The 16,301-nt window shown below is 39.2% G+C and overlaps 1 protein-coding gene across 2 annotated transcripts in view; it reads right to left on the reverse strand.

Annotated features, from left to right (window-relative positions):
• Positions 1–16,301, reverse strand: part of setd7 (SET domain containing 7, histone lysine methyltransferase) — a 31,856-nt gene that overhangs the window by 8,894 nt on the left and 6,661 nt on the right. For both annotated transcript variants that reach the window (XM_072396300.1, XM_072396301.1), the window contains exons 3-4: positions 7,108–7,309; positions 6,795–6,984 (exon numbers count right to left, since the gene is read on the reverse strand). In XM_072396300.1, the coding sequence (XP_072252401.1) occupies positions 6,795–6,984; positions 7,108–7,309 (392 nt within the window). The remainder of the gene's footprint in view (positions 1–6,794; positions 6,985–7,107; positions 7,310–16,301) is intronic.

Consider the following 16,301-nt stretch of genomic DNA (forward strand, 5'->3'; position numbering starts at 1 on the left):
CGCGTCGGGTATAGCAGTCCAAAACGTATCCCCTGTATCTCACGTAGCCGCTCGAACATCATTGAAGGCAGTGCGGGCACGGGCGACCTTCGCGGTGTGGTCGGAAAAGATTGATTATCTATTGTCATGTTTCCAGTGGTAATCCGCTGTTGAGTTCGGGCTCGGCGCAGGATATCCAAACAGTCCACATGGTAGTGAAGTCAAGCAATAATGGGGCAAGAACGTTCACCGGGTTTCGGCTGGAGGGTGCGGTGAGCGCGGTCCAGGAGAGGCTCTTTCTCCAGTTTAAGAGCATCCCTGAGCAGAGTGGAAATAGCTGCTATCGTGGAGGTGCTAGGTGAGTCCTCGGGTACACCCAAAATTCTTATATTGTTGTGCCGTGATCTCGCCTCAAGATCCTCGCATTTATTATCCACTCTTGCCAGCTCCGCTTAAGCTTGGAGGGTGATGATGTCGTCTGTGCAGGTAGAAAGTGAAGTTTCCATTTCACCTACAGTATCCTTCAGAGTATTCACGTCAGACTGGATGTTGGTAATACTGCCAGATAGATCAGATTTTACTGCTAGCAGCTCCGTTTTGATGGATGAGAGATTCACGCCTAGAGCTGCCTGCAACTCAGATTTGAAGATAGCCGCCATCTCGCTACGGAGCGAGGCTAGTAGCTCCTCTTTGAAGGCAGCGGAGACCGTGAGTCCAGCGGGGACGCCGGCTATGCCTGGAGGGGAGAAGTCACCATGTGACGGGAATGCAGCAGGCGCAGCAGACCACTGTGGGAGTGTTGAGGAAGAGCTTCCAGATTTTGGTTTAGGAGGCATTTTAGTTTAGTCATGATTAAAGTCGTGGATAGAAGTTACACCGAACCAGTACAAGTAAAAGTGCGTTTGGAAGGGGTTTTCATGAAATGTTGCAGAAGCTCCAAAAGTCACGTCCTACTCCGTAGATCGCTAAACCAGAAGAGCTCCCATTAACCGTTTCATAGAACCCTTCTGCCACAACTGGAGTATCGAAGGGATGTTTGCTGGCGTTGACAGTGATGCAAAGACGAGCCGAGTTGCTATTCCAGCAGCGTAATGTCCCGGAATGTTGCTCGTTGCTTGGCCAGATTCGCACTCATATCGGGGAAAAACAAGATCTTATTACCATTGAACTTGATGTCATCCCACAACCTTGCCCAGCGGAGCACACGTTCCTTGTCCTGATACCGGAGGAATCTGACCAGGATGGCTCGGGGACGCTGTCCCGCCACGGGGTGAGTGTACGTGTGCCCTGTCTAGCTTTGGTGGTTCAGGGAAGAGGTCGTTTCCGATAACCGTCTGCAGAAGCCGTGAGATGAATTCCACCGGCGAGCCTCCTTCCAGCCCCTTGGGCAAGCCGATGATTTGCAGGTTTTGCTGTCTGCAGCAATTCTCGAGGTCCTCTGTTTTGGTTGCTAGAGCCGTGTTAGCTTCCTCCAGCTGGCCGATTCTTGCAGTTGGCTCCGTTAACTCGTCACTGTGGGAGGTTAGCGTGAGCTCAATGATCATTATCTTTTGGCCGTGGGAATCCAGTACGGCACTGATGGCTTCAAGCGACGTCCGTATAGACATGGTCTCCAGCGACATGGAGAGGTCCTTTCTTAGTTCTGCCGCCAAGCTTGCCCTGTGTTTGTCAAGTTCTTGTATGAGGTCAGTGGGGGTTAGCGAGTCCTCCACGTTTGCCATTGTTGCTACCTGAGTTGGAGAGGAGACTTCTTGTACCTGTTGCTTCTTCTTCGGCATCACATATCAGCCGGCTCGGTTCAGAAAATAGGCGAATTAACTTCTTTGACTAATTAACAATGTGAAAATGGGGGTAAACATCGAAATAGTGCGCATAAGTTGGAAAAAATGCGGGAGCTGTCCCACAGCGTGACCTTCCCCTACATCACTCAGCTGAAAGTCCTCATGGTGTTTTTTTAGACATTGAAACAAGTTTGTCGTGTTGCCTTGAGAGGTAGCAATAGTAGCAAGACATGTTTTGCACAATACATGGCGCTGTGCAGCATCCTCTTTTTTAAAACCAAAATAATCCCACACAACTGAAATACTACTCCTCTTAGACACTAAAGTTTCTTTAATGTTGGCAGCTGTCGTGGTTGTGCCTGAGGCCATCGTCGTGTGGTCAGTTTCTTTTTCTTTTTTTTTTGGCCCTTTGCGTGTTTAAAGTCACATGACTTAAATTGCAACGTTTGTGATTAGAAAATCTAATTTTTTCACATTGCGATTTTATCGCAAATGCAATTAATCATTCAGCCCTACTCTGAAATCTAGTGAGATACTAAAACTAATTGGTGTATCAATGTCAGTATTTTAATAGTGCCACATCCTTGCTTTAATTTAAGAAGGTTAACTTTTAACATCATGGAAAATGTACAAATCTTGAAATACTGCAAACACTTGACTCGACCGGAGCGCGTGTTAGCGCACTTGGTGGAGACATGACAGGAGCGCAAGATGACACAAGTGGTGCATTTAGAGGCAGACGCGCTGATGAGGTGGGGTGCCAAAATTGGATAAAGCTATTGGATCATTTTTCGGCCATTTATTAGAAATAATTTACAGTGTTTGTTTACTCTGCTATTTCCCTGAACATTTTGCATTTTATAGCACATTAAATACAGAATATTGAATATAGCACAGAGCTTAAGAGGGGCATATTTGGGGGAAAAAGGCTGCATTTCATCAATGAAACATGAAAATTTCATAAAAATTCTATAATCCAAGATGGCCGCCACCCCATGACGCCATAATATGCAAATTAGGTGTGTAAATTTGCTTCCGACATAAACTTTGGGTCATCCTTGACATTTCTCTAATTTACAGAAAGTCTATCTCTTATCAGTTTTAAGATATAGCCTTTTGAAATGTATATGTCAAAATCAAGGATTTTAGAAAAAAACCTCTGGGTTAACTGTAGCATCACAACATGTTTTTATTCATACCAACAACCTTTCTGTTGTAGCTCTTCTCCGGTGCAGCAGACATAATTATTTTTAACAGTGATCCCTGGGGTCCGGATTAGAAATATACAAAGTGTATGTTATCTATAGTTGGTACAACTTAAAAAGTGACAACATTAAAGTTACTGGTCTGCTTCAGGTGTGTGTTAACACAATGCCAAGGAGGAAAGACATCAGCAATTATCTTAGAGAAGAAATTCTTGCTGCCCATCAATTTGGCAAGGGTTATAAGGTCATTTCCAAACTATTTGAGGTCCATCATTCTACAGAGAGAAAGATTATTCACAAGTGGAAAACATTCAAGACAGCTGTTAATCTTCCCAGGAGTCGACATCCCAGCAAGTTCACCCCAAGGTCAGAACGTGCAATGCTCAGAGAAAACCCAAGAGCTACATCTCAGAGTCTACAGGTCTCAGTTAGCAAGTTAAATGTTAAAGTTCATGACAGCACAGTTAGAAAAAGACTGATCAAGTGTGGCTTGTTTGGAAATGTTGCAGGAGAAAGCCTCTTCTCTCTAAAAATAACATGGCAGCACAGCTTAGGTTTGCAGAGCTGCATAAGACTTCTGGAACAACAGACTAGAGTGGAGATGTTTGGTCATAATACAGCAGTACATTTGGAGAAACCAAACACAGCATATCAGCACAAACACCTCATACCAACTGTCAAGCCGGGTGATGGAGGGCTGATGATTTGGGCTTGTTCTGCAGCCACAGGACCAGGCACCTTGCAATCACTGAATCCACCATGAACTCTTCTGTACACCAAAGTATTCTCGAGTCAAATGTGAGGCAATCTGTCCGACATCTAAAGTTTGGCTGAAACTGGGTCATCAACAAGACAACGATCCCCAACACAGCAGCAAATCTACAATAGTATGTCTGGAAAAGAAAATAATCAAGGTGTCGCAATGGCCCTGTTCAAGTGCAGACCTCCACCTGATTGAAATGCTGTGGTTGGACCTTAAGAGAGCTGTGCATTTAGAAATGCTGCAAACCTTAATGAACTGAAGCAATGTTGGAAAGGAGAGTGGGCCATGTGAGAGACTGATAATGACCTACAGAAAACCATTACTTCAACTTATTGTTGCTAAAGATGGTTCTATGGTTCTATGCAGATGACACTCAGTTGTGCATGTCACTGACGGCTTGGGGTGTGACGATACACTCAGCTCCTGAGATGAGACGAGACACGATATTGGGTTCAAGAGAACGAGATGAGAAGAGATTTTAAGAAAACTACAATGACAAAATATATGACTAGACCAACAGACTTTTATTTGAGTTGCACATGCATTTTGAAAAGTTTTATTATAACTCTTTACATGCATGATGTAAGCATGAGCTTTTAATAAACTTCTTCCACAAATTGAAACTAAAATTTATAAAAGTTAAAATAAAATCAATAAAATAAAATATTTCTTTTTTTTCAAGTGCAAACCATATGATGTGCAAAACCAAATCAAAGTTCTACTCTGTCAATACAAAGTACAAATAGTGCACACAGTCTGACCAAGTATGTCACTGATCAGTCACTCTACTGCCATTTATCATTTCCGCCGGGTACGCAAAATGCTGCCAAAAAAAACAATTTGAAAGTGGCGGGGGAATCTTCAATCGTAATACCGGTATTTTCCGACGCAATTCTGGCTGCTTGCTGCTTCCCCTCCTTCTCCTCCTCTTCTTCTTTTCCTTCTCCTTTTAATTCAGGCTAGACGTAGCAAAGGTGCATTGCTGCCCCCACAGGTCACAAATAGCAGTTTAGATAACTCACAAATCTTGCGAGACAGATTTTTAATGCAACGAGAAATATTGTCGAGTTTAATCTTGTGAGATCTCGTGGCACGAGATCTCGACACACCCCTACTGACGGCAGGAGAACACGGGCCTATAGGTACAGTGTGTCAATGCGTCTAACAGATCAGTGTGTGGATGCGAAACAATTTTCTCCTGCTGAACTCAGACAAAATCAGTCTGTGGCCCACAGAAACAAAGAAAACATGTTATCAGTCACTTTGAGACTCTCTCTCTAAAACCTAATAATCAGGTTAGAAATCTAGGGGTCATTTTTAACTCAGACCTGAACTTTAACAGTCACATTAAATCAATAACATCAGATTCTGGCAATAACATCAACATTGCCAGAATCAAAGGAATAGTGTCTAAACCAGACTTAGAAAGACTAATTCATGTGTGTATTTCCAGCAGGTTAGACTACCGTAACGGCTGCTCACTGGGCTCTCTAAAGGGGCTGTAAGACAGCTGTGGTACATCCAGAATGCTGCTGCTTGAGTCCTGACTAGAACCAGGGAATATAACCATATTAGTCCAGTGCTCAGGTCTCTGCACTGGCTTCTTGTTGCTCAGAGAATAGACTTTAAAACAGCTCTACTTATGTACAAGTCTGTTCATGGTCTAGCGTCAAAGTACATCTCTGACATGTTAGAGCCATATGAACCAACTGAGTTCATATGAACACCAGTTCATTGGTGTGCATGAGTGGTATCCTGCTGGTGCCCAGAGTCAGGACTACACAAGGTGAGGCTGCGTTTCAGTTTTATGGTTCCAAAACCTGGAACAGTCTTTCAGAAGATGTGAGACAGGCCTCAACTCTGACAATGTTCAAATCCAGGCTGAAAACTGTTCTATTTAGCCGTGCATATGACAACTGAAAGTATTTTATCTGCACTCTTCGCTTTTAATTTAATTATTTTTTTCATGGAATGATTTTATTTGCCTTCTTGTGATTTTAAGTGGCTGTAAATTTTCACAAACCTCTTCCGTGTTTTGTCTCAGTTTTTGTTCAATAAACATCAATATGACACAGTGTAATATGTTTTGTGTTGTTGTTCAACTGAGTTTGGATTTATTGAATTCTAACACCTGCTGAGGACCTGATATTTTGAAATAATTATTTTATCTTACGAGTATGACATGTGTATAGCTGAGGACAGGGTCACAACAAGATGATATTACAGAAAGAGCATAATATATCTTGCAGAAAATAATGTGGTAATATGACATTTCTGTTAGTTTCACTCAGCTGTTTCTACAGATCCACAGGACAATTATGTGGACATAATCAAGATTTTCTTAAATAACGGATTATATGAAGAACTGCCAATTGTGACCTGGCCTATCAGGTGGGTGAAAAAAATAAATAAAAAATAAAATAAAAACAAAAAAAATAAGTCACTGGTAATCACTGTGTAATAGTTAAATGTCCATCTGATTTAACTACAACGTAGTCTGAGCTCATTCAGAAGTTGACAAAGGTAACCTCCCAGCCTGCTGCTCTCCAATGACTACATGATGGTAAATGCCTGGCTCTCACCTGATTCATGCTAACGGCGGATTGGTTCAGATGTTGGCTTGACAAGAGGACAGTTAACAATTTTTTTTTTTTTTAATTTAAACACAAGGAGCAAGTCTGTCTGATATTGCACTACATATTGTTTATTATGAACTTTGAACTGTTGATGGTGACAATTGTGGCCAAGAATACAGTTGATTATATAAGGTGACCTATGATATGACACACTTCTAGTTTGTTCTATTTTATATTAAATACGTACTTGTGACTTTATCTTTTATGTGTTTGACAACACAACAATTCAAACAAACAACAGTATACTAATGGCTGCCCAACTTAATGAAGCATAGATTGAAAACATACAGCAGTTAGAGCACTTTATATAGCTACTCTGTCAACTCTGACTTTGCTCTAGCAGCAGCTTTTGTTATCTTCACAGAAAAGTGATGAATGGACACCTGAAAAAAATAGCCTTTTATCTTTACTTGATGACTTCACTACTTACTGTTGGGTGTGAATTCGAAGCGTGGCCTTTCAGTCGGTTTGGAGATCCGATTCGCAAGGCGAGCCTGAATTAACTCGCCATCCACAAAGCTTCCATAGAAGGCCATGCAGCTGTCAGGGTAGATGTACGCCACAGAGTCCCCAGTCATTTCTCCGTCCTCGTTCACCTCCCCAAACACACAGCCCCCATCCTAGGCACACCATAGTACACACCAACATGCACAAAAGTCGTCTTTATTTATTTTCTTCTAATCAGAACTTTCAGTGCACGTGAACATAGCCAATGTGTAGAAATGAGCACTGTGCTGACTCACAGGGTAGTAAACCCAGCATTCCTCACAGCGGCTGTTGTCTTTGTACTGGCCCTTGAATACCAGGCGGGCCTCACCATCAAACTCCTGAGCAGGACCGTTGAGCTCACCGTCCACATATGTTCCATTAAGGACACCCCCATCTTCATATGTGTACACTCCCTGCCCTTGCAGAGCATCATCTACATAGAAACCCTCCAAGGTACTGCAGACAGAGGAAACACAGGAGACAGCAGCAATGTAAATCAAGTTAAAGTGAACTGCAGGTAAGGCAACCCAGAAGTTCTTAAAATTTAAAATCCTTAATCCTCTTAATTTTTTTTTTTTTTGTTTTTACTTGTTTTCATGGCTTTACTTGTTTTTATGGGTTTAACTGCTGTAGCAGTTTGAGACTATTTTTACGATGTAAAGTGTTTCTCAAATGAATTAGTCATTATTATTGTGAGAATGCTGATTAAGAACACGCTCAATTTATAATAAATTGTTTTCCTGTTTCCCTTTATTATTATTATTTCAACATCTTAGTTTTTATGTTTGTTTTGGGGACTTTAACTACTCCTGCATACTTTCACCGATTTATTGTCTCAAAACGTTCAGCTCCTTCAGGGGATTTATGCTCTATCTTTTCGTATTTCTGACTTGTATACCTTTTAAAATATTTAACTATCATTCAAATTTTCTCGTCATTCAAATGAATGGGAAATGCTTTCAACTCTTCCTCCTCTTTTCAACCTGACTACTTCTGCATACTTTCAGCAAGAGACACCATTCAAACTTTAAATGGGTCACAAGACATTCAGCTATTGCCAAATGGTTCAGCTTTTTCAAATATTATGCCAATTTTGAAATATGTAAGTTTAAAAAACATGAACATTTTTTTCTCCTTCTTGATTTTTATGAATGAAGAGCCAGCAGTGACACACTGATCATTTTAATCATTTTCTGCTATTCAAACAAATTTCTCTAACTTTCATACAGTTTAACTTAGAGAAACAAATTATACCTTAAAATGTAGGAAAAGTTGCCCTCTTTTTGCCAATGTAACTAATAAAGAATTTCAACTCACTGCCGTTTAAAAATCTTTCACTCCATGGAAATAGAAACTACATTACAGCGTTCCTCTAACCCTTCTGGTTCTTACGGTCTTCAAATTATTTTCCTTGTTCTCACAATTTTCTCACAGGAGGTTATAGTATCCATTCAGCCATTTCTGCTGGTTCTACTTGGAGGGAGCTCGTTAAGCCGCAGCTTAGAAACATTCCTCGAACTGTGATGACATCTGTCTTCCACTATTACACTGCAGCCATTTTAACTATTACTCACTTGACTTCTGCTACATTTTCACTATTTTAGCATGGTCAGCTATCCCCATTCAGCTTTTCAGCATTCTCACTGCTGTTTTACCAGAACATCTTTTTTCTAGTTATTAGTAGAATTTTTATTATTATTAAGTTCATTAATGTGGAAAACGTTTCTTCAGTGGGTTTAGGTTGAATTGTTGATGTCAAAAGAACACGCTCAATATCACTCAATATCACAGTGCGGTTACATGCGTGCCATCGGATCGAATTAATGGCTAAATTACAATAAGATTGAGTTATTCAGCTCATGTAACAAGCTTAATCTGACATGAAATCAAATCGGATTACTTGCGATCGAATTAAGACCCCGGGATAACTCGATCCAAATGCCCAGTGAACGTGCATGTAGACGACAGTTGGTCAGATCGAGCGTTGTGCGCATGCTCGAGATTTTTTCCCACGATCGTCAACTGGAAGTCAAAGGAGACGATATTACTGTTGTCGCTGCTGTCAGAAAGAAAAAAACAATGCGGTGGAGAATGCACAGTTGTGCATCGCGTTTGTCCCATAACCAGCTCATCACAAATGTAGAGGGACGTAGCTTCATCTTGCTCTTCGTTCGCCATCTTTCTCGAATGCCTTAGTTTTGTTGTTGTCGGTGGTGAAGACGTCAACAGGAAGTGGCTCTATTAGCGATAGTTGAATTGGATACAGCGCTATCTATCATACTGCGGTATTGCATGCTTTGTGCCAGTGATTCGATTCATTCACCGTCATATATCCAAGAATAATTACCCTTGCTCAGATCTTAAATTACATTCAAATATTTCTACCCAAAAGGTTAAATGGACAATGTGAATAATGTCTGTGCTACAAACTTAAGGGTTAGCCAAAAAAGTAAAAAAAAAATTTAAAATAGACCCATGTCAAAGTAATCTCTCCTGGTCATATCTTAAAATCACTGAGAGAGAAAAATGTGGATGTGATGATCATAGAAAGTACAGTGACACACACACACACACACACACACACACACTTAAGTAGTCTTTGGGGTCGGACTTCGCCACACCCCAACTTTGGGGACACCTATTTCTGAATGGTTTACAAACACAATGACGTGGATAATGTCACTTAATTTTCACATAACAAATATCACCTCGTATTCTTTTTAAACTTTTTTCTATGCAGAAATTTTACTTTGAAAATGAGGACAAGTCACTTTTGGAGTTATCAGTCATACACAAAATGATTAAAGTCACCTTTGGGGGAGAAGAGTCTGGATCAAAAATTGGACAATGGACAAAATTGCATAGTGTGAATACAACATTTGTATTGTCTGTCTCAAGTGACTAAAAAAGGAACATTTATGTTCCAGCTTATCAAAGGAGGAATTGCCAAGGAAGGATTCTGCTGTGTAAATATACAAATTAAATCACATTATATTAAATGTAATGCAGAAACTCCATCAGAATCTCATGCAGTAGATCTTCAATCACTTTGTGATAAAACTCTGTCCAACAACCTGTATTTCTTATGGTGAGGCCCAACCATCAGACTTTCATCCTGACATTGTGCAAACTGAAAATAGAATTTGATGTTGAAAATATTGTGTACAATATTATTTCACGTTGCAACCTCACTCCCAACGATGGTTAACATTGTAATAAAATATCTGCGTAAATTCAAAATGTTCTTTTAATAATTACCAAGTTTTAAATCCTTGTAAGCTTTAAATTCAAGCTTTATTCATTTCCTTCATAACTGTGTCCTCCACTGCAGAAAGAATTTGGGTAACAAAAACAGTCAAGCAAAACTTCAGAAAACAGTTACACAAAACCAAGTTGCAAAGCAATCACAGTTACATTGTGCCTAGATCACTACAGTGGCACCACTTAATCACCACCCAAATATACACATCTTCTTGGACAGTGTTTCTCAGTTCTGGTCCTCGGGTACCAATGCGCTGCATGTGTTTTCGATGTTTCCCTCCTCCACCACACCTGATTCAAATTATCAGCTCGTCATCAAGCTCTGCAGTGGCCTGATAAGGAGCTATTCAGGGAGTGGATGTTGTGTTGCTAGCGCAACCTCCTCCACATTCCCATGTACAGTCTCCAGGTGCCTTGCAATTTTTTATGTGGGCTTAAGGCAAAAGAGACAATAGTTCCTCTTGTTATATAAACGGCAAGCTCCAAATTTCGAGGGAGGCAATACTTTGATTGTGTCAGATATTTGTTCAACTCTGTTTTTCTAAGGAATACTTGTATTGCCCTTCTTTGGACTGGCTAATGAGAACTTTCTTTTTTGATGGCTGCCTGAGTTTGTTTTTGCAGTGCTATCTGCTCTGTTTCTTTTTATGGGACTTTCTGAACTATTACTTTGGCTTTCTAGTGCCAAGCAAGGATATCGCATGGAACGTAGTGGATGTTTTTCAACTAGTTCCAGTGGTGCATCCTCTTCAGGCTCAGAGGAAGTTTTATCTTCAGAGTCTGGAGCATAGTCAACATCACTATAGTCTGTAATCTGATTCATCATTTGTTTCCATAAAAGGTAGTGGCCTTGAATAGAAAGAAAACAACTGGATTTAGCATGCAAATCTTTAAAAATAATTGCGTCCTTACAGAAAAGCATTTTTAAGAGCTTCAAAATCTACAGCACAGTTATCAAAATTCAGAAAAATACCTTTCTTTGCCTTAAAGGATTCCAGCAATTGGTTTTCATGTGATTCATGAGTTGATGAGGGTATTGCAATGGCAGGAGGAACTCTAGTCTTAAAAATGAGGGAAAAAAAATTACTTTACCTTGACATAAAACTATATGTAAAGGCAATATATTACCAAGAGTGCACAGAGTATTATTACAGCTTCCATTTTTAACCTCATTCCGTAAACATACCTAAATGTCATCATGCCAAGAAGTCCCTTCAGTTGCATCATCAAGTGGGGAATTAAGCTGAGGATATCGAGAAGAAAAGGCATGTCAAAAGGGAAATGTGGAAGAAATGTATCTAGAAAATCAAGACAGAACTTTAGGAACCAAGCAGGGAAACTACACTGCACTGAGCAATGTTAAAGAAATCCCCAGTAACTCCTATGCAGGTGTACTGAAATTAGATGTGCGATAAAAGAAATAACTGCCTGTGACCATAGTCAGGAAAAAGAATGCATTGTTCTGACTGTTGGTGTTTTGTAGTTGCTTTGGCTGTGCAAAAGATAGACGGACTAAGGACATGTTTACATGCACAGGAACATTTACTAACCCTATTCTTGATGACAAAATATCACAATTATAGTCGTAAATGCTTGAGTAAAAGCAACTGGACTGCTTGGATCTTTAAGATGTTTCATCTCTTATCTGAAAGGCTATGGTGAGACATCTTTAAGTTCCAAGAAGTCCAGTTGTCTTTACTCAAGCTCTTAGGATCACTTAGGATGACTTGAATGACTGAGAATTTACTCCAACATATCCCAGTTTTAGTTTCTTGGGACAATAGTGCGTAATTACGGTCTACAATGTCATGATATATCAACTAAGAACAGATCACTAATAGAACTAAGTAAAATAAATAAAAAATAAAAGAAGTAAAATCTTTAATCTGGCTGATGTCAGAATATTCCTATGCATGTAGACTCCTCTGATATACAACTCAATGAGAACAGCAAATAAAATCCACCATATTTATTTCAAAGAAACCCTTTAGTTTGAAAGCAACAAAATGCAATCTGAAAGAAGAATGAACAGCACAAGACCAATATTTGAGAGAGGTCACTGCATGTATTATGTGAAATCATTTGAGTGGAGGGGACAAAAGAGAAGATGCCTCCACCAGCCGGGAATCATATCTTGGATATGAGCTGTATGCTACAATGCAAACCACTGCGTCACATTGCTTTGTTTCTTTAATGCACAATTGCCTTTTTTTCACTGCAGACTGAGAAACAAGTGTTAGTTGCGTATCCAACTGATAGGCAACAAATACCCATGTAGATCATTACGTAGCAATACGTTAACTAACAAGATCCCATTTACAAAGATAAAAAAAAGAGACTATGACTGTCAAATCTCTGCTAAATTTTAAGAATATTACTCACAAGGTTATCAAGTTCTGCCAGTTGTCTGACCAGTTCTGCATGTTTCCTTAAAATCATGGTCTGCTGTTTCTCTTTAGAATTTTGCTGCTCCTCTGCAATTCTGTGGCGGCTGAGGCATTTTTCATGGTGACATCGCAATTTGGACATTTGTGACTGTGATAAAAATAAGAAATTATTAAAGCAAAAACGGTATGTCCAGGCTGGAAATACAAAACTTCATTATCAAAAAAAAAAAAAGTGATCAAGTGATTATATTTACATTTCTCCGCTTAGTCTCTGAATCATTTACGTAGGTTTTATCAAGTGGAAATGTTTCCACAGGTACAAATGGTAGCTGAAATAAAAAAGGATGTGCTTTTACGTACAAACATAACAAAAACATTTTTTTATGATATCCAAGTTAATTATACCAAGGGAAAAATATGTTAGATTTATAATTGTGAGGCATCAATCAACAAAGACTATTTTTATATCTAAAACTGACAATGTAATTGATATCAGTGTCCTTCAGTGTGTTAATACTTTTGGGGACGTTCAAAACAAGTACACAGGGGCGGGGCCTAAATGGGGACTTTACAACTGAATCTACCTGAGTAGTGTCACCATCCTGCTCACTGACTTCAAGGGAAGATTTTTGCTAGAAACAACAACAGGACGAAATTAAGAACAACAATACGTATAATCAGTGTGTTGAGTCTGTAATACCTTTAGTATCAAGCCACAACAAACTTGCTTAACCCTAGACAATGTAGTTAAAGTGCAGTTTGTGTCATTTACAAAGTACCTATATAATGTGTTGTGATAATGCATTTGAAAATATAGCAACCAATTTAATATATTTTTTCAGACAAATGCAGAAATTCACCAGAAAAAGTAGATATCCTGAGCAGCCTTTTTAATTTTCTTAATCTTCACCCCCACCAACACATCAGACTACATAACAAAGGTGATCTCTAATTATGCACTATGCACTTTAGGTGATGACAGTTTTTTTTAGTTGTGTGTCCCTTTTCCATTTTAATCACAGAATAATGCGTTTGTGCACGAGGAGCTTAAAGAAATTACAATTGGAAAAGATGGCTGGCTCTGTTCAGGAGACTGCTCCATAGTCACGAGAAGTGATCGTGGAAATATAAAATTCTGCACAAACTGCTTAATATAATGGACAACACTGCACCCATTGCTGGGTGATCAAACAAAGAAGTGTGTTCAGCCGAAAGCGTCTCTAAATCTACAGTAGCACAGAACGTTATAGAAAATCAGTCATGACAACAGAAATAATCCTTGATGATAACGACTCAATGATATTACAACAGAATAATCTCCATTTGTAACTGCATATTATTTTCAGAATTTATTTTTCTTATTCTATCATTAAAATTTCATTCTGAAGTCAAATGACAACAAATACTAACATAAAATATATATATTCTTTAAAAATGTATTTCGTCCAATAGTTTTTCCATTGTCATTATCATTTCCATTATCATTATCATGTGCACATGTTGACCATACAGAAATTTAAGAACAAACCTTTGTATGGGTTGATAAAGTGCTCTGTGAGACCAGCCTTATCAGTTTTCTGTTTGATGTGCTGTTCGGCATCAACATTTGGTGGAATCCTCCTTCTCCTCCTATATCTCTCCATTTTACCAAAGTCAGTTATCTGTTAAATAAAGAAATTCAGGTACATAAAACTTACATCTACCCTTCAATTAACCAAGTTATTTAGCACGTATCAATTCTCATTTTTTTAATGCCACGATATGCATTTTTGGCACCTTAGTCAGAAATCAAATGTTCTGGGTAAATGCTGACTCTTAATTCTCTGGTAAATAACATGTATGCATGATACCATACAAATTGTGAACGATGTGACGCACGATGTGACGCACGATGTGACACACGATGTGACGCACCACTGCTGCACGCGCCGCTCACTCTGCTAGCTTACCGTCATCCTTAGCCTTCACATGGTACCAAAACTCCTACCATCCTAACAATGTCTACGATAACAGGTTGCAGCCAATTTTCTTCCAAGTTATAAAGCAAGGGTCAAGCTAGCAAGCCATCATTAATTTGCATTGAGTTATTTTTATTGATTTAGTTAGTTAAATTCTGCACCGAAGAATCGGTAGTTTTCCGTCACTACACTTCTGTCACTACACGTTAGATGAGCTCATACTGTCGACATTTTTTAACAAACCATAAACTTTTCATACCTTTAAAAAGGTGCTCCTCACGTTGCTGCTCCTCTGTGGAAATGAATCACGTTCCCGCGGGATGACTTGAGCCCTGCCTCTTTTCCCGCGCCAAGCCAGGTGTGTGTGGGAGGGGAGAGGGAGGGCAAGAAAACTTTGGCAGGAGAAGTGACATGTCTAATTCTTCTAGAGCTTTTAATATAATTTATATCTTCTGTATATTGTTGCTGACAATATAATCAGAAAGAAGGGTCACTCCAATGCTTGAGTATGAATAACGTAAATTATATAGAAATGATTAAATAACAATAGGAAAATAGATGAACATTTAGGATACACTAAAGGACTAAAATAACTGTTTAAAATGAAACACGCATCATGAAGTGACCACAGCATGTGACGAAATACATAGCAGAAAGTTGCAGTTATTTAGCTGGTAGGAAGTGGGGTGACAAGAGCTTATTGAAGCCATTGTTTTTTTTCCCTATTATTTCAGCATCTTTACCCTGAGGGGAGGATGTAGAACAGGCAAGTAAATTACAGTAAGTTACTAACAGTAACTTACCAAGTAAGCAGTTTCAAGAAACTTGTGTTATTTTACGACTTCCAATACTCGTTTCCAATGATGATTTTACCTTTCATTTACCTGTTTTTTGGATGACGCAATGCTTAAGCATTGTCCAGAGTATCTGCTCCCATGGTGGATATTAACTACATGTTAATATTAATGTGGTTGTTAGCAGAGGTGGTTTATAGCAAAGTTGGATTGCAATAACCAGGTATGATAGCTATATAACACTATATACACTTTGCTCTTAGACTGCAGGTCTATTTGTTCTTCCTTGAGTTTCTAAAAGTAGAATTGGAGGCAGAGCCTTCGGTTATTAGGCCCCTCTTTATGGAACCACCTGCCCTTATATGTCCGGGAAGCAGATACCTTCTCTACCTTTAAAATTAGACTCAAAACTTTCATTTTTGACAAAGCTTACAATTAAGGATGGCTCAGGTGATCATGAAACATCCCACAGTTATGTTGCTACAGGCCTAGATAACCAGGAGACCTCCCATAATGCACTGCTCCTTACTCTGCTCTCCTTGCTCTCTATGTACATTACATATTGACATTAATGTTGTCATAAACTTGCGTATCTCTTTCTCAGCAGGTATTCCTGGTCTGGTGTTATGGTGCGTGTTGTCCCCTCTTTCCTGTCCTCTCTAACCAATCAAATAGCTGCCCTTCCTGGTTCTGATAGAGGTTTCTTCCAGTTAAAAGGAAGTCGTTTCTCTCCACAGTCTCCTCATGCATGTTCTGGACAGGGGATTAGATCAAAGAGAAGTTTCAGTGCAATCTGTTGATTTCCTTAGCTAGGCTACTTTTTTTTTTTTTGATTGGCTCTGTATGAATTTCATTAATTTGGAATTCAATTAATTAGATTTGATAGTATTATGATTGTATTACAATAAATTGGACTCTAATTGGCTCAAATTGGATTTTGTTATTGAAGTGCCTTGAGATTACATTTTTTTGTGATTTTACGCTTTAAAAATAAAACTTAATTCAATAAACTAAAATGGAAATGAGAGTTTCTGAGCAGCAACAAATG

Source organism: Leuresthes tenuis, unplaced genomic scaffold (genome assembly GCF_036924035.1).
Source record: "Leuresthes tenuis unplaced genomic scaffold, fLeuTen1.0.hap1 SCAF_11, whole genome shotgun sequence".
In the NCBI taxonomy this organism is placed as follows: domain Eukaryota; kingdom Metazoa; phylum Chordata; class Actinopteri; order Atheriniformes; family Atherinopsidae; genus Leuresthes; species Leuresthes tenuis.